This window comes from Pristiophorus japonicus, chromosome 8 (assembly GCF_044704955.1).
Source record: "Pristiophorus japonicus isolate sPriJap1 chromosome 8, sPriJap1.hap1, whole genome shotgun sequence".
NCBI classification, from domain to species: Eukaryota; Metazoa; Chordata; class Chondrichthyes; family Pristiophoridae; genus Pristiophorus; species Pristiophorus japonicus.
Window position 1 is genome coordinate 219280719 of NC_091984.1, and position 19261 is coordinate 219299979.

The window sequence follows — 19261 nt, forward strand, 5'->3', positions numbered from 1 at the left end:
TGGAAGTTCAAAGCTTAAACAGCATATTCAAAAAGATCTAATGGTTAGTATCACAACAACAATCACTGCAATATACCTAAAAACAAATAACACTCAACAGAATCTGCTTCCTGAGCCATCCATAAATCTCTAGATAAAGCGAATTTCCCAATAATATTCTGTACACTGAATATTCTGTAACTAATGTACTATGTTGTTACATGGAAAAATTGCAATAATATTTTAAAAAAATCAACCAAGAGCCACATTCCGGAGTCATGGACCTGACTCACGAGGAAATTTATGCACTGTAAGCTACGCTGCAGAGTTGTGCATTCCATCTGTACCGAGTATTTATGTAAAACGGATTTTTAAAAAAAATCACTACGATTAAAAAAAAAGGAAAAAAATCAAATCAACTTAAACCCTCTTATTGCTGCAGTTTCATATTTGTGGAGTGCCACAGATTAGAATTGCGAGTGCGAGCAGCGGGAGTCCGGGGACATCGGAGCGCCCTATAAAAGGCCCAGTAGTTCATGAGGCGGGCATTCGAGCAGCGGGAGTCCAGGGAGGCGTCGGAAAGGCCAGGTGGTGCAGCTCCAGGGAGAGAAGGCAAAAAAGTAGAAAGAAATCGAAAGGTGACGTCAAAGCCAAAGGGGTAAGTGATTGGTGAATAGTTTTTCTTTTTCTTATCTTTATCAGTAGGTAACCTTTAGCATTGTTGTTGCCAAATTAAGTTAATCTAAGGGTTAAGTCATGGCAGGAGAGCTCAGACACATGTTATGCTACTCCTGTGCTATGTGGGAAGTCAGGGACGCTCCCAGTGTCCTTGACGACTACATGTGCAGGAAGTGCATCCGCTTGCAGCAACTGACAGACCGCGTTGCGGCACTGCAGCTGCGGGTGGATATACTCTGGAGCATCCGCGATGCTGAGGATATCGTGAATAGCACGTTTAGTGAGTTGGGCAGATGGCAGGTAGAGGTTACATAGGCAGATAGGGGATGGGTGACCAACAGGAAGAACAGTGGAAGGAAGGTAGTGCAGAGGTCCCCTGCGGTCATTCTCCTGCAAAACAGATACACCACTTTGGGTACTGTTGAGGGGGATGACTCATCAGGGGAGAGCAGCAGCAGCCAAGTTCATGGCACCATGGGTGGCTCTGCTGTACAGGAGGGCAGGAAAAAGAGTGGGAGAGCTATAGTGATGGGGGATTCTATTGCAAGAGGAATAGATAGACGTTTCCGCGGCCACAATCAAGACTCCAGGATGGTATGTTACCTATCTGGCGCAAGGGTCAAGGATGTCTCGGAGCGGGTGCAGGACATTTTGAAAAGGGAGGGTGAACAGCCAGTTGTTGTGGTGCATAAAGGCACCAACAATATAGGTGAAAAATGGGATGAGATCCTACAAGACGAATTTAGGGAGCTAGGAGCTAAATTAAAAAGTAGGACCTCAAAAGTAGTAATCTCAGGGTTGCTACCAGTGCCATGTGCTAGTCAGAGTAGGAATCGCAGGATAGTTTAGATGAATACGTGGCTTGAGGAGTGGTGCAGAAGGGAGGGATTCAAATTCCTGGGACATTGGAACCGGTTCTGGGGGAGATGGGACCAGTACAAACCGGACGATCTGCACCGGGCAGGACCGGAACCAGTGTCCTAGGGGGAGTGTTTGCTAGTGCTGTTGGGGAGGGGTTAAATTAATATGGCAGGGGGCTGGGAACCTATGCAGGGAGACAGAGGGAAGTAGAATGGGGGCAGAAGCAAAAGATAAAAGGAAGAAAAGTAAAAGTGGAGGGCAGAGAAACCCAAGGCAAAAAGCAAAAAGAGCCACATTATAGCAAAACTCTAAAGGGGCAAAGTGTGTTAAAAAGACAAGCCTGAAGGCTCTGTGCCTCAATGCGAGGATTATTCGTAATAAGGTAGACGAATTAACTGCACAGATAGCAGTTAACAGATATGATGTAATTGGCATCACGGAGAAATGGCTCCAGGGTGACCAAGGCCGGGAACTCTGCATCCAGGGGTATTCAACATTCAGGAAGGATAGCGAGAAAGGAAAAGGATGTGGGGTGGCATTGCTGTTAAAGAAGAAATTAATGCAATAGTAAGGAAGGACATCAGCTTGGATGATGTGGAATCAGTATGGGTGGAGCTACGTAGTACCAAAGGGCAGAAAACGCTAGTGGGAATTGTGTACAGTAGTAGTGAGGCTGGGGACATGATCAAACAAGAAATTAGGGATGCATGCAATAAAGTTACAGCAGTTATCATGGGTGACTTTAATCTACATATTGATTGGGCTAACCAAACTGGTAGCAATGCGGTGCAGGAAGATTTCCTGGAGTATATTAGGGATGGTTTTCTGCACCAATATGTCGAGCAACCAACTAGAGGGCTGGCCATCCTAGATTGCGTGATGTGTAATGAGAAAGGACTAATTAGCAATCTTGTTGTGTGAGGCCCCTTGGGGAAGAGTGACCATAATATGGTAGAATTCTTTATTAAGATGGAGAGTGACACAGTTAATTCAGAGACTAGGGTCCTGAACTTAAGGAAAGGTAACTTCGATGGTATGAGACGTGAATTGGCTAGAATAGACTGGCGAGTGATACTTAAAGGGTTGACGGTGGATAGGCAACGGCAAACATTCAAAGATCACATGGATGAACTTCAACAATTGTACATCCCTGTCTGGAGTAAAAATAAAACTGGAAAGGTGACTCAATCGTGGCTAACAAGGGAAATTAAGGAGTGTTAAATCCAAGGAAGAGGCATATAAATTGGCTAGAAAAAGCAGCAAACCTGAGGACTGGGAGAATTTTATAATACAGCAGAGGAGAACAAAGGGTTTAATTAGGAGGGGGAAAATAGAGTATGAGAGGAAGCTTGCTGGGAACATAAAAACTGACTGCAAAAGCTTCTATAGTTATGTGAAGAGAAAAAGATTAGTGAAAACAAACGTAGGTCCCTTGCAGTCAGATTCAGGTGAATTTATAATGGGGAACAAAGAAATGGTGGACCAGTTAAACAAATACTTTGGTTCTGTTTTCACGAAGGAAGACGCAAATAACCTTCCGGAAATACTAGGGGACCGAGGGTCTCGTTAGAAGGAGGAACTGAAGGAAATCCTTATTAGGCAGGAAATTGTGTTAGGGAAATTGATGGGATTGAAGGCCATTAAATCCCCGGGGCCTGATAGTCTGCATCCCAGAGTACTTAAGGAAGTAGCCCTAGAAATAGTGGATGCATTTGTGATCATTTTCCAACAGTCTATCGACTCTGGATCAGTTCCTATGGACTGGAGGGTTGCTAATGTAACACCACTTCTTAAAAAAGGAGGGAGAGAGAAAATGGGTAATTATAGACCGGTTAGCCTGACATCAGTAGTGGGGAAAATGTTGGAATCAATCATTAAGGATGAAATAGCAGCGCATTTAGAAAGCAGTGATAGGATTGGTCCAAGTCAGCATGGATTTATGAAGGGGAAATCATGCTTGACAAATCTTCTGGAATTTTTTGAGGATGTAACTAGTACAGTGGACAAGGGAGAACCAGTGGATGTGGTGTATTTGGACTTTCAAAAGGCTTTTGACAAGGTCCCACACAAGAGATTGGTGTGCAAAATTAAAGCACATGGTATTGGGGGTAATGTACTGACGTGGATAGAGAACTGGTTGGCAGACAGGAAGCAGAGAGTCGTGATAAACGGGTCCTTTTCAGAATGGCAGGCAGTGACTAGTGGAGTGCCACAGGGCACAGTGCTGGGACCCCAGCTCTTTACAATATATATTAATGATTTAGATGATGGAATTGAGTGTAATATCTCCAAGTTTGCAGATAACACTAAACTGGGTGGCAGTGTGAGCTGTGAGGAGGATGCTAAGAGGCTGCAGGTGGCCAGGTTAGGTGAGTGGGCAAATACATGGCAGATGCAGTATAATGCGGATAAATGTGAGGTTATCCACTTTGGGGGCAAAAACACAAAGGCAGAATATTATCTGAATGGCGGCAGATTAGGAAAAGAGGAGGTGCAGCGAGACCTAGGTGTTATGGTTCATCAGTCATTGAAGGTTGGCATGCAGGTACAGCAGGCGGTGAAGAAGGCAAATGGTATGTTGGCCTTCATAGCAAGGGGATTTGAGTATAGGAGCAGGGAAGTCTTACTGCAGTTGTACAGGGCCTTGGTGAGGCCTCACCTGGAATATTGTGTTCAGTTTTGGTCTACTAATCTGAGGAAGGACATTCTTGCTATTGATTGAGTGCAGCGAAGGTTCACCAGACTGATTCCAGGGATGGCTGGGCTGACATATGAGGTGAGACTGGACCAACTGGGCCTTTATATACTGGAGTTTAGAAGGACGAGAGGGGAGCTCATAGAACCATATAAAATTCTGACGGGACTGGGCAGGTTAGATGCAGGAAGAATGTTTCTGATGTTGGGGAAGTTCAGAACCAGGGGACACAGTCTTAGGATAAGGGGCAGGCCATTTAGGACTGAGATGAGGAGAAACTTCTTCACTCAGAGAGTTATTAACCTGTGGAATTCCCTGCCGCAGAGAGTTGTTGATGCCAGTTCATTGGATATATTCAAGAGGGAGTTAGATATGGCCTTTGCGGCTAAAGGGATCAAGAGGTATGGAGAGAAAGCAGGAAAGGGGTACTGAGGTGAATGATCAGCCATGATCTTATTGAATGGTGGTGCAGGCTCGAAGGGCCGAATGGCTACTCTTGCACCTATTTTCTATGTTTCTATGCTCATCCTCGTAATAGTAGTGTTATCATTGTGTACAATATGTCAAAACACGGTTTCTGGGGTGACAGTTGTCAGATTAGAATTTCCCCTTTTAAAGGTATTAACATATCCTGCAGTACAGCATTATTACTAATAATCCTTAAAAACATATTTTGGATGAGATGTTAAACCAAGGCTCCGTCTATTCTCTCAAGTGGAAGTAAAAGATCCCATTGCACTATTTTGAAGAAGAACAGGGCAGTTATCCCCGGTAGCCTGGGTAATATTTATCCCTCAATCAACATCATTAAAACAGATTATCATGGCATTATCATGTCGCTGTTTGTGGGAGCGTGTGCGCAAATTGGCTGTCGCATTTCCTGCAGTACATTACAACACTAAATACACTTTGTTAAAAAAGTACTTAATTGGCTGTAAAGTGCTTTGGGACAGCCGGTAGTACTGAAGGGTGCTATATAAATACAAATCTTTCTTTCTAAAATAGAGTCATCTGCTTTTTGTCCAGCATCACTCCTCAAAAAAGTCAAACTCAGTTTCCCTTTTTCACATGTTATAGCTATGCCAACAGTGCTGGAAATGTGGACTTGTTAATAACAGATTCTACACATATTTAGATTGTGAGATAATAGTTTTGAATTATTTTGATATTCACTTCTATAGTTGGCTGTTCAAAAATATTATACAAACATTTATGAAATAAAGAGACAAATTAAAACAGGATTTAATACCATCGTAATTGTTTAGTATCCCCACAAGTATTCCTGGCAACTCAATAAACATTAGGAATTGAGCCTGGGCCTTTCCTGGCATATAGAACTCAAATCTAGGTGGTATGTTTACCTCCGGAATGGGATGCTCTTGCTGGGCTTAAAGGTACGATCGGCTTATCAGCAACTTTATTTCAAAATTACTTCCATTTGGTGAAAAGATATACGTTTGGCCTGGTACAACAGTTATAGATTCCTATGCGGTAAAATATAAAAATTAAATGTCAAAAAGCTTTGAACACTTTATACTGTGATTATTATTAGTACAGATGAGAGATTTTGATCAATGCACACTTCCACGTGCGTAGCTTTATACAACAGCAATATTGAAACATACAATTTTACAGGAGGAGGCCATTTAATCTATGGCTCTCAAGCCTTTAGTTTTATTTCCTTGTTTAAAGTTTTTTTATCAATATATTTATCCGCTTCCCTTTTAAAAGCCATTTATAGATACTGGTTTCACCGCTGTTTCTGGTATGCCATTTCAGGTCATAATGGTCATCTGCATATATAAAAAAATCTTCTTATTCACCTTCGGATAATAATCTTAAAGTTTATGCTCTCGGATTACTGACTCACCAACCAGTGGAAATAGATCTTCCTCCATTTACCTCAAAATTGTTAGAAGTTTTGAATATTCCATCATATCCCCATTTAACTATTTCTGTTCCGAAAGAATCTATTTCTCTAGTTTAACCTCATTAATAAAGCCTCTCATTCCTGGTATCATTTTAGTAAATCTCTTCTCTCCATTCTATGGTCTCAAATTCCATAAAGTAGGGCACCAAGAACAGGACACAATATACTAACAGCTGCCTAACCAATGCTATGTACAGGTTTAGCATGACTTTGTTTTTGTACCCAATGTATTAAACCTTGGTTCCCATCTGCTTTTAAAGAAAGACTTTATCAACTTGCCTTCCCACTTTTGAAGATTTGTGCATCGAAACCCAGACTCTCTTCTTTTCTACTCCTGTTAAAATTCTACCAGTCTATATTCAATCTCCTTACTTTTTCTCCCAAAATACAGTGCTGCACAGAAGAGCAGAGGGCCCAGGCGCAGCACGGGCCTGCCCGCACTGCGATGTGTGCGGGCACTAGGTCCGTGCAGCAGAGCAGGTCTCCAGTCGTCCTGGTTCAACCCTTGCCACTGGATAAAGGCCTAGCTCTGTCGAGCCCGTGTGGTGGCTGATGTGTAACGGTCACCACATGTTAAAAAAATCCACGCACAGGCATCTTCCACCCACTTAATTGGGAGTTCAGGTCTGGAACATCGGGTCCTTCATTGAAACATCTGTAAACTCTTGTGGAAGCAAGTCATCCTCGTTCGAGGGACCGCCTATGACATGACAGGCAAGTTGAGCCTCTATTCACCCAGCAGCGATCAATGGATACTGATCGGAGAGGTTCAAACATGAAGTTGCAGGAAAGGTGGGCATAGATTTAGGAGGCACAAACACATTTGAGAACTCTGGACAGGAAAGGGGAGGTTGGAGATTGGGTGGCAGTTTACAAGGATAGAGCAGTCATTTATTTTTAAAAGAAGGGCTGACGACGATGGTTTTGAAAGAGAGGGGTCCAGTACGTAAGTAAAGGGAAATATTTACAATGTCAGCTAGCATGGGTGCCAGGAAGTTGGGTGGTCAGCAGTTTTGTGAGAAAAGGGTCAAGGGAGTAGGCGGTTGGTGTCATGAACAAAATGATCTGAGAGAGCACAGGGAGAAATAGGAAAGAAACAAAAGAAACAGGTTCAGGACTTGGGCGGCAGCTGGGGGAGGGACCTTTGACTTGGTGGGCAAGAGGAAGATGGGAATGGGGCAGAGGCAGCGGAACAGACTTAGTAACAAGAAAGTCCATGAACACCTTGCATTTGTTGCTGGAGGAGAGGGTGGAGAGGGAAGGGGAGAGGGGTTTAAGTGGACAGTTGGTAGTGCAGAAGAGAAGCTGGGGTTTATCTTTGCTTTCCAGGATCATCCTAGAGTAGAGTAGTGAATGGTTTTGGCAGAGAATAGAATGGTTTGAGTGCTTGATGTGGTTCAGCCAGATCTAGCAATGGACAAAATTACCTAAATTTTGTCATATCATCTTTGCTTACAATCTAGACCTCAAATTTGTAACGGAATTCTCTAGTTAGCATTGTACCTCGGATTACAATCTATTTAATCCAAGATTAATCTTGGGAGCTCCAAGGGCTTCCTTTCCAAATCAGCAATATTATATTTCAAATAATCATGTTAAAACTTGCAAACTGAGATGCAGTTTAAATCAAAGGCACATTCCTGCAGACAAAAAAGGGTTATATGTACATGTCTCTATAGCCTCACTTATACTGGGACTTGCAGCTGTTCCATTTTAAAGTTTTTCCATGTCCTAGGCAGATTACCTTTAAGGAGCCCCATTTATACTGAAGTACATAGCAGGGTGTCTGGCAAACTAATCCCCAATCATCATTCATTTGTGCATTAAAAAAATACCACCACATATGTATGACATAGAACATGTTGTCAACTATTCATTCTCTAACATTTACAGCTGTACAGAGCTGCTTGCAACTGCGATATAGAGAGTGCATTTTTAAAACCCCCAATTCCTTTCCTTTAATTCTCTTTTGCTAAAAGAGCAAATTTATACAAGGGAGTGGTCCTACAGGCGATATCAGCCCTCTGGTACTTCATGCAAGATTAGAATGTTGGCAAGCTATTCAATAATTGGGGGATGGGGGAGGAAGGAAGGACAAGGGGGACATTGAAAAGTTTGAGCTTTCTTTCCCCACCTAGGATCCACAACATGCACTTTCCAGCTGGAGTCACTGGATAGAGATCGAGAGCTAGAATGAAGGCTGATAATTTTTCTCCCTTCCTAAACTAGGGATGCTGAGGCTATTTATAGCACCCCTACTGACAACATCTCCTCAGTGTTCAGTACCAACGTCAGTGTTCTCGCTCAGGCCAACATCCCCAGCATCGAAGCATTGACCACGCTCGACGAGCTCCGTTGGGCAGGCCACATTCGTCCGCATGCCCAACACGAGACTCCCTAAGCAAGTGCCCTACTCGGAACTCTGACACGGCAAGCGAGCCCCAGGTGGGCAGAGGAAACACTTCAAGGTCACCCTCAAAGCCTCCTTGATAAAGTGTAACATCCCTACCGGCACCTGGGAATCCCTGGCCCAAGACTGCCCAAAGTGGAGGAAGAGCATCCGGGAGGTTGTTGAGCACCTCGAGACTTGTCGCCGAGAGCATGCAGAAACCAAGCGCAGGCAGCGGAAGGAGCGTGCGGCAAACCAGACTCCCCAACCACCCTTTCCTTCAACCACTGTCTGCCCCACCTGTTAGAGACTGTAATTCCCACATTGGACTATACAGCCACCTGAGAACTCACTTTTAGAATGGAAGCAAGTCTTCCTCGATTTCGAGGGACTGCCTATGGTGATGATAACTTCCTCACCTAGAAAGAGCCAAATAGGAACAGTTAGCCCTCACAAAAATGATTGGAAATTCCTGAAACCTTCAGGTAACAAGTTCTATAAAAATATGGTTCAACTTACAGAAGCCAAACTTAATCTTAAACGCTACTCTAATCATTATTTACTGCACCTTACAGAAATCCATAAATAAAACTGTAAATTGTGTCAACTTTGAATTTTAGGAAATGATTTCATTCCATGCATTTTATTTTCTAAAGTTATTTAAATGTAACCTAGTATGGAACACAGCCAATTCAAAATTTATGGACCTGAGCAGGTGACTTTGGCGATTGATCTCATTTACTATGTTTACACGTATCCAGTCACTTCTGTACATTTTTTATTGAAATATCACCAAACATTCAAAGTTGATTTCCCCCCCCCCCCCCACAAGTAATATTTTGTTGCTGATCAAGTAGTCACCATTTGGAAGACTGCCTATGTCCCCTCTTATTCTAACAAATTGTGCCCTGTGCCTGCTGTCCTTGACATTGAAGACAAAGTACTAATTATTACAAATTCCCCCTCCTGATGTCCATTTGTAAAGGCAGCGTGCAACTGAGCCACACATACCAACAGGTCTCAAAATTGAATTCATCATCTGTGAGAGTTTGCTGTTCTCAGCCAAGGAAACAATTCTTTTTTAATATTCATTCATGGGATGTGGGCGTTGCTGGCAAGGCCAACATTTACTGCCCACCCCTAATTGCCCTCGAGAAGGTGGTAGTGAGCCGCCGCCTTAAATCATGACAGTCCGTGTGGTGAAGATACTCCCACAGTGCTGTTAGAGAGGGAGTTCCAGGATTTTGACCCAGAGACGATGAAGGAATGGCGACATACTTCCAAGCCGGGATGGTGTGTGACTTGGAGGGCAACTTGGAGGTGATGGTGTTCCCATATGCCTTCTAGGTGGTAGAGGTTGCAGGTTTAGGAGATGCTGCTGAGAAAGCCTTGGTGAGTTGCTGCAGTGGATCTTATAGATGGTACACACTGCAGCTAAGGTACACCGGTGCTGGAGGGAGTGAATGTTTACGTTGGTGGATGGGGTGCCAATCAAGCAGGCTGTTTTGTCCTGGATGGTGTCGAGCTTCTTGAGTGTTGTTGGAGCTGCACTCATCCAGGCAAGTGAAGAGTATTCCATCATACTCCTGACTTGTGCCTTGTAGATGCTGGAAAGGCTTTAGGGAGACACGCGTTGCAGAGTTCCCAGCCTCTGACCTGCTCTTGTTGCCACTGTATTTATGTGGCTGGTCCAGTTACATTTCTGGTCATCGGAGACCCGCAGGATGTTGATTGTGGGGGATTCAGCAATGGTAATGTCGTTGAATGTCAAGGGGTGGTGGTTAGACTCTCGCTTGTTGGAGATAGTCATTGCCTGGCACTTGTGTAGCACAAATGTTACTTGCCACTTATCAGCCCAAGCTTGAATGTCATCCAGGTCTTGCTGCATGTGGGCATCGACTACTCCATTATCTGAGGAGTTGTGAATAGCACTGAATACTGTGCAGTCATCAGGGAGCATCTCCAGTTCTGACCTTATGTTAGAGTAGTAAAATTGGTCTCACCACTCCAGAGCTGAGGTGAGTGGGGGTGGGGGAGAGTGGTGCAATCCATTGGTTATGAAGCAGCTCTATTTGAAAGTGTGCATGTCAGGCAAGGGCAGGATTGGGCTTGTCAAATATCTTGTTGATATTCACTGCCTAGGCTCATGTATGAAGAATTGCTAGTTGGGCAGGCGAACCAGTATCTATGAAACCATACAGTGAAAGTCGATGCCTTCAGAATAGCTGGGGAGAAAGACTATAGGAGCGGAAATCCTCCTTAACCAAAAACAAGAGTGGGTGAAACAAAATATGACTCTTACTTCTCCCCCCCCCCTCCCCACCCGCCCCTCAAAAGTAGACAGTCCTTATTAAGATCCATGAAAGATCCACATGGCTTGTGAAACAAATACAGTATTATTAGTGGTAGTCACCACAAAAAAAATTGCTGCCAATGTATATCAAAATTTAAAAATACACATCCTATACCACAAGTTGACTTAGTGAAAAAGAACAAGATGCTCCAAAGGAGACAGTAATAGTGCAGAGTATACTGCAGACTTCAACATGTTTTAGACACATGTATTTCTACAAATACTTCAGCTGGTAATCATTATTATGGATATTGTACATCCCATAAACATTTAAACTTATCATTACTCAGCTCACTTGGAACAGATTTTGCTCAATGCTAGTGTCTCATGACATATAAAAACATTTCCCAATAGCAACCAGAATACTACAGTGCACTCTAGTACACTGAAAATAAGGTCATAAAACCTATTTTAAAATAATGCATTTTATTGTGGTGATGTAATAACCCACTTAATATTTCATTGTGGTAAACTTATACTTTTTCATCTTTGTTGATGCAACAATAACCTTACACTCATCTTTAATATGAGTGAATCTATGCATGCAAAACCAGAGTTTTGTTGCCCAACATCAAAGGCCATTAGGTAATATTATCATTTTATCGTGGAGTTAAACAACTTCCATACCCAAACAAGCAGATGATATAGTTTGGTTTGTAACAGCAACAACACCCAATGCTTCATTCAGGAACATAAGGCCAGAATTTGCAGTCAGTAATAACGGCGAACTAAGCACGTTCACCATTATTACCCCTTTGATACTGATCACAACTTCAGGATGTAGTGCATGCACATCTAAATGCAGAAATCCTGAAATTGCTGTCAGTCAGTCAGTCATTCATTACTCCAACACTGGCTTCTATGTGCCCCCACCACTTCCCCCTCTTCCCCCCATACCCACATAGCCGGCAATTTTCCCACAGTTATATCGCTGTTAAATACCCTATCAGGTATTAGGCCTTGTTGGATGTAACTGGAGTTTTAACAGCATACTGGCAGCTAAAAAAACATTATACCCAGAAAAACTAATTTTAATTTTGTGGATTGTCAAATTTCTCCATTGTAATAAAAATTAAAATTATGAAACTAAAAAAAAAAGTTTAAGTTTGTTTTGTGCATATTTATTTTAGGTTCTACCTATCCCCATGCAAGAGCCCCAATCTTTGTTTTGCTCTTTGTAACTTTTTTTTTAAAGTCAGCATAAAAGCATTTCTCATTTCCTGCTTCCAAGACTGTGAGAATTCTGCAATATGAATGGCTGCTTATGCAGCTTGTTGATGTCACTGCAGATTGTGCTAAGGGATTCCCATTATACTGCACTGAAATCACCTACACATCAAAAACTCTGTGGGCAGCTTTCTTTGGGGCCAGCGGCGATCACCTTTGCTTCGCCACTGACCACAAATTCCAGACCATTATTCAATTCATTTCAGTTTCCAAACTAAACACACAGCAACATCCATGGGTAGTTCAAACACCACAATACTAGCGGCCAAATTATTTCAGAATCAACTTTTCCTCTGGGCTCCTCCTCTAGCTTCCCTACCAGCATTTCATCCATTGACTAAATAAAATAAAAAAAACCCAGAGAGATGTAAAACAGCAATAGAAATAAAAATTGGAAGATGTAAAATGGACTGCTGATTACCTGTTTTACACTATTGCCCCAAATTACCCCAAGCTCTCCAAAACAGTACTTGTCAAAATATTGCTTTTCACCAACCAAGATCACACATGACTGGTGAATAGCTATGGTATTGAGGTTTTCCAAAAAGGACGACAGTATGGTGTAGTAAACTATACAAAAAAGAGCTTAAAGTTTATATCTGATGAGTGAACAACTGTCACTTTTCACAGTCCTTCAGAGAATCATTATTAAAGCTTTTCCTTTCAACATGTTTTCTTCTTTTCCGTCTGTCAGGTATTTGCTTCATGGATTCTTTGCTTAGGCATTCATAGCAACACATTGCTATTAAGAACTAGTTGGTTTATTAGCAAAGGTTTAACAATCATACTACACATTACCAGTTCATCCACTAGGCTCACGGCCAAATGTTTCATCGCAGGTCCCCTAAACTCAACTGGCTGGGGTTTTATTGAGTCTTGAGAACATCACGTGACTGGCTAAGCCACTCGCAATTCAAAGTTCTACAATTCTGTGAGCATTCATTAACACAGTCCCCCCACCTCAACTCAATCATATAGACCAGGCAGTTGCCTAGTTCGATTTTTGGTCTTGCTGAGTCAGTTTTGGGTAACGTCTCAGCATCAATGGGCTAAGAAGAAAAATAAATTATAGCTCTAACGTCCAGTAACAATCTGGTAACCCATATGGGAGATTCATGTGTGGACTGAACTGGGTTCAGCTCTGATGGTTTACATAATCAAACAGTCCAATAACACTCACTATCCAGGCTCACACTTAGAACACACGAGGAACAATCATTTAGGCATTGTACCAGAATATGTTTGTTGCCCAGTGAAGCTACTATAGAACAAGCTGCCACTTTGAGCAGAGGACTACAAATGAACAGAGAGAACGGCATGGGGAAAGAATTGTGGCCAGTAGAAAGCCTGGATTTTAAGAGCTAATGCTTTGCTTCACCAATAGCTGAGGCTGCTATTTGTGTTTCCAATCCTTGGGAGTTACTACTGTGGTTAAGTTCTAGGGCTGGACTTCAGTTTCTGGACTGTAGTTTGCAGTGCAGCAACTCACTAAGACTTCTTCGACAGCACCTCCCAAACCCATGACCTCTACCAACTAGACAGACAAGGGCAACAGGTGCATGGGAACACCACCACCTCCAAGTTCCCCTCAAAGTCACACAGCACCTTAACATGGAAATAAATCGCCGTTCCTTCGTCATCGCTGGGTCAAAATCCTGGAACTCCCTACCTAACAGCACTGTGGGAGTACCTTCACCACACAAACTGCAGCGGTTCAAGAAGGCAGCTCACCACCACCTTCTCAAGGGCAATTCAGGATGGGCAATAAATGCTGGCCTTGCCAGCGACACCCACACCGCATGAATGATTTTTTTTTTTAAAGTTAAGTCAGTTCTTAGTAGTTAGGACTACAAACGCACTCACATTTTCATGAAAATTCAGCTAGAAGTACAGGTCATGTTAAGATCAAAATATTTATGGCTTGGCAGTTCAATTTCCTCTGTATCTAGCAAGACCAAGACTAATTCTCCTCCTCCCTCATTTGAATGCTTGAAGGTATGATGTGAAAAAACATGCCATCTAAACAAAGAATTCAATATAGTCCCAAATCCAAGACAACAAATTATAAAATCTGTAGCCTTTTATTATGTTAAAACACACCTTAATTTCTCATGAGCGTAGTTTTGAAATGAAAGTCTTTTACCCAATTCAACTAGTGCCAATTCCAGGGAATCAGGACTGACAGATGTAATATGATGCCCATCACATCTGTATCATCACTGGACTACTGTGGTTATAGTACACTGTACAACCAGTTTCAACAAAAGGTCTTCATCTGAAAAGTTAACCTACCTTTACTTTTAGATGCGATCAGAATGACTACATATTTGCACAGTTTTGTGTTTATTTCCAGCATTCAGCTTTCTTTTCATCTCTACTACACCAAGGGAAAGCAGACCAGGCTGCAAAATGGGATTGTGCAGATACAGTCAGCTCGTCCACTTATATTTATTAAAATTAGCCTCCTTTCTTGAAATGTATTTGCATAATACCAATGGCGAAGCAAGTTCTGGAGATTCTCAACTCACGAGTATCGTATTCCCCTGAACGTGCAGATCGATTTGCGCACTACTAACAACATGCATCGTTAACACGCCATTATTTTTCCAGCAAGATTCAGTTCTTTCTAAATTAGAAAACCATCAAAATTTGGCTCAAGTTAGCAACAGCGAGATCGACACACCAGACAGCGAGATTTAAGGTGCACATCGCCAATCTCACCGTTGCAGGAAAATCTGCAAGATATTTCATATATCACGGCATCACAGCCAAGCTTGATTCTCTCTTCATCTGAAGTCCTGAAAAACACATCCCCAGATGAAGGAGATGTTATTTGCAGTGCCACAATTGCTGCCCTGGCCAAGATCAGCTACTTCGGTACAGACAAGGATCAAATACAGGACCATATGCCGCTATTGTTTTAATTGAACATATACAAGTCTAAAGTGGAAATGACAGGCTCAGAATAAATTCCAACAGTATTTAAAACTCCACAAAATATGAATACAATAACTATTTATAAACGAATATACAATCTCTCTGTATCTTCTCTCTGGGTGAAATGCCGGGTTGAAAGGATGGTGCGAATGCAACAGGGTTTGTGAGCAAAGATTATTATAACAATGTAAGAATATTTATACATATGTATTATAAAGAGTGACAATGACACTTGGCAGGTCGCATGCTACAGGTGGAAGTCCTAACTGGTCCTAACCGCAAAAAAAAAATCAAAATCACAAATGCCAATTCTCTTTTTAACCACTTAAAAAGTTTGTGTGCACCTAGGTGCAGAATGCACCGACGTGGGACACCCGCCTGTGGCACTGAGAAATTATCCGCCAGGGTCGCATATTATGCAGCCAGGTACACATCGCAACCGGATTTAGCCCGGATCGTGCAATCACGCCCCGCCCCAGTACATTCATCAATAGCACAGCAGAGCCACGGCACCCAGCACAGACACCGGGTTCGGGCAACATTTTCAATCCAGGGTAATCTTTCTCTCTCTCTCACCAGTTTCCTGAGGGCCGCTTCGTCCAGAGAGGAGTAGCGGTCTGCGGACATGGCGAGACCGGGCTCAATATCCCACAGGGGTCGGAGGTTCCTTTCTCCGCTGGATGACTATCTCGGTTGAATGAGGTTTTTTTTTTGGTGTTGTTGCCCGTGTCACCCTCGATCCTCTTTCGGGGGAAGATTTGAAAATGACACGTAGTCAAATAGCTCTGTCACTCGGTGACAGTTTGATGGCTGCAGGTGCGCGCTCGGTCACAGATCCAGCATAAAATCAATCGGGTTGTCTCCTCGCTCTCAAACAAAACACACACACACTCCGAATCAATTCAAAGCTGAGGGAGACCAAGCTATTATTCCCTGCCGTTTTTCCGAATTTGCTTTTTGTGTCGCCGGACTCCGAATCTCCAGGGTTTTCAAACGAGCGTCCGCTCAGCTCGCGATCCGGGACACATTCCACTTTGAGCCGTTCACCTCAGCGAGAGCTTCAAATACCGACCTCCCCTCCAGCCCCCGCTAAGCCCCGCCCAACAATACCGGCAGCGACCAATCGCGCCCTGAGCCCCCGGCCCGCTTTTTTGTGATTGGACCGCGGATCTCAACCGCCGTTTTTATACGCCATCGACTCGGCCCACTCTGGCCTTTGCAGTTCTCCCATAAATCTTCCTCCCAGAGATACAGTCGCCTAAAGATAAGTCAGTAATAAAAAGACAGATTTGCATTAATGTAGCGTCATTCGCGAGTTCAGGACGTCCCAAAGCGCTTGATAGCCAATGAAGTACTTTTGAAGTGTCATTGTTGTATTGTAGGAAGGCAGCCAATTTGCGCACAGCAAGCTCCCACACACTGCAATGTGATAATGATCTGTTTTTGTTAGGGATAAATATTAGCCAGGACACGGGGAGAACTTCCCTGCTCTTCTTCAAAGTAGTGCCATGGGATCTTTTATATCCACCTGAGCCGGCAGATGGGACCTCAGTTTAACATCTCATCCGAAAGACGGCAACTCCATCTTCGACAGTGCAGCAGAATAATCAACAAGAAAGCTACAAAAACACGCCATCCTGTTTCATCCTCAATAACTCAGTGGCTAAAGTTGGCCTCAGCATCAATTATAATTAGGAGGAATCAGCTCAGGTTTCGATTGCTTGGAAATGCATTTTGGACATCAGATAAATATGGGATTGGTCTTAGCTGGAGTGCCTCCCCCCTCTCCCAGTCATCATAAAGCCTGCTTACATTCACTAAGAAAAACAATGGTTTGAATGAGGTACTGCCTGGCTGCACCTTTTATAACACAATCATATCCACACCCATATTCCAGAAAGATCCACTCAGTACAAGTCAGGAGTGGGAATCCAAGCATTTGTGACCCAGTTTATCAGAGCCCAGAGTGCTGAAGCCAATTATAGTACCCTTGTGGTTGCTCCAGCTGAGATCAGCTAAGTCAGCCAGGGATGAACCCTGCGACCGTCTTAGTCTGTGTATCTCAATGGTGAGTAACTGAGCTACACAGACCAGGAAGGTCCCAAGACACTTGAAAAAGGACACCATAGCTTATCAATTAAAAAAACAAATCGACAGTCTGCTTCCATCCACATTATCCAACCATAACTTGAATTAATTGAAGATTTTTGTGTCCACTCCCTGACCCAGAAGACCACTCTTTGTGTAAAGAGGTTCTTGCTTACATCAGTCCTAAATGCACCTTTCATGAATTTTAGCCGATGCCTCTTGCTATATATTTCAATACCTTGTATTGCGGCTGCATCAAGCTGTGCATAGACCCTTCATACGCAAACACCAAGTGTCAGTACGTGCTGAGATTCTATCTGTCCCCGGTATTGCGAAGGATAAGTCTGGCCAGGCTGCCGCGGAACGCTCCAACCTGTTGGACCATGCCTCAGCACTTGCCCTTCGTGGAAAAGTTTTTCAAGAAAAACACCTTTGACCATAAGGCCATAAAGCAGTGGTCAGCACGCAAGGTCCTGGACGCCCTACAAAAGAAGGAGATGATGGATCCTGTCGGACGATTCCCCGAGCAGACTGTCGAACTCATTTGGCAGAATGTCTCATCGCCAGAGCTTTCACACAGCACCAAGGCATAGCTTGGTTGGCAGTGAGAAGGGCCCTACCCGTCAGATCCTTCATGCACAGCCGGGGTTTCAGAGACACGGCACTCTGCCCCCGAGTTGGCTGTGGTGCAGACAAGACTGCCATCCATCTCCTTTGGGACTGCCTCTTTGCAAGGCAGGTCTGGAAGGAGATGCAGTGGTTGCTGTCGAGGTTCATCCCAAGCAGCTCTGTAACACAGGACTCTGTGCTTTGCGGACTGTTCCCAGGGACGCACACCGAGACAGACATCGTCTGCTGCTGGAGAGCCATCAACTCGGTGAAAGACGCACTTTGGTCTTCCCGAAACTTGCTGGTCTTCCAGAGCAAGAAGATATCCACGGCCGAGTGTTGCAGACTGGCGCAATCCAAGGTCCAGGAGTACGTGCTGAGGGATGCACTAAAGATTGGTGCAGTCGCCGCAAAGGCATGATGGGGAAGAGCCACAGTTTAAGGCCCTTCCACCACGGTAAACCCAAGGGATGGAATCAGACCCCCCTCGGGCTGTACTTGTTAATCTGCTTGTATACATAGAGCACCATGTACTGAAAAATACCTGTGTTGTGCCATGTATAATGAAAGTCTCTGAACTGTTTAGTAACTTGTAAAGAAATGTAAATGTATCCCCATCCGGTCCATGTACTGCATTCATCTGCATAGTGCTAGATGTAACGTGATTCGTGATCGGTATTGAATCTAATGTAAACCTGTTCTCATCTGCTCCATGTAATACCCTCATTTGCACAGTACTACATGTAACGTGATTTACGGATTGTACTAAACTGTACCTTGAAATGAAATGCAACCTAAAGCATTGTATGGAACTGCTGTCAGCATCCAAACAAATTGTATGGAATTGCTGACCGCAAGGTACTGAGCTATTTTCCAATGTATTGTGAAAATTTTATATGAATAAAGTATCTTTTTGGAAAAAAAAAATTTCAATACCTTGTATACTTCTCTAAGTTCCCATCTCAATTGTCTTCTTTCAAAGCTAAAGAGTCCAGTTTTTTCCATCTTTCTTCATAATATAAGAACATAAGAAGAACATAAGAAATAGCAACAGGAGTAGGACATTTGGCCCCTCGAGCCTGCTCCGCCATTCAATAAGATCATGGCTGATCTGATCATGAACTCAGCTCCACTTCCCTACCTGCTCCCCATAACCCTTTACTCCCTTATAGCTCAAAAATCTGTTTACCTCCGCCTTAAATATATTCAATGACCCAGCCTCCACAGCTCTCTGGACAGAGAATTCCATAGATTTACAACCCTCTGAGAGAAGAAATTTCTCCTCATCTCAGTTTTAAATGGGTGGCCCCCTATTCGAAGACTATGTGCCCTAGTTTTAGTTTCCCCTATGAATAGAAATATCCTCTCTGCATCTACTTTGTAGCCCCCTCATTATCGTATAAGTTTCAATAAGATCACCTCTCATAACGTAATGCTCTGATACCAGGTATCAGTCTTGTGGTTTGTTTCCGTTATGCCTTAGTTACCAAAAGTGAACATAATAATGGAAGGTGC

General features: G+C 43.3%; 1 protein-coding gene across 4 annotated transcripts in view; it reads right to left on the reverse strand.

The window, feature by feature from the left end:
- Positions 1–16083, reverse strand: part of smtnb (smoothelin b) — a 385166-nt gene extending 369083 nt beyond the window's left edge. For all 4 annotated transcript variants that reach the window (XM_070887930.1, XM_070887932.1, XM_070887931.1 and 1 more), the window contains exon 1: positions 15626–16083. In XM_070887930.1, coding sequence (XP_070744031.1) covers positions 15626–15676 — 51 coding nt within the window. In that variant the 5' untranslated portion in view covers positions 15677–16083. The remainder of the gene's footprint in view (positions 1–15625) is intronic.
- Between the last annotated feature and the right edge of the window lie 3178 nt (positions 16084–19261).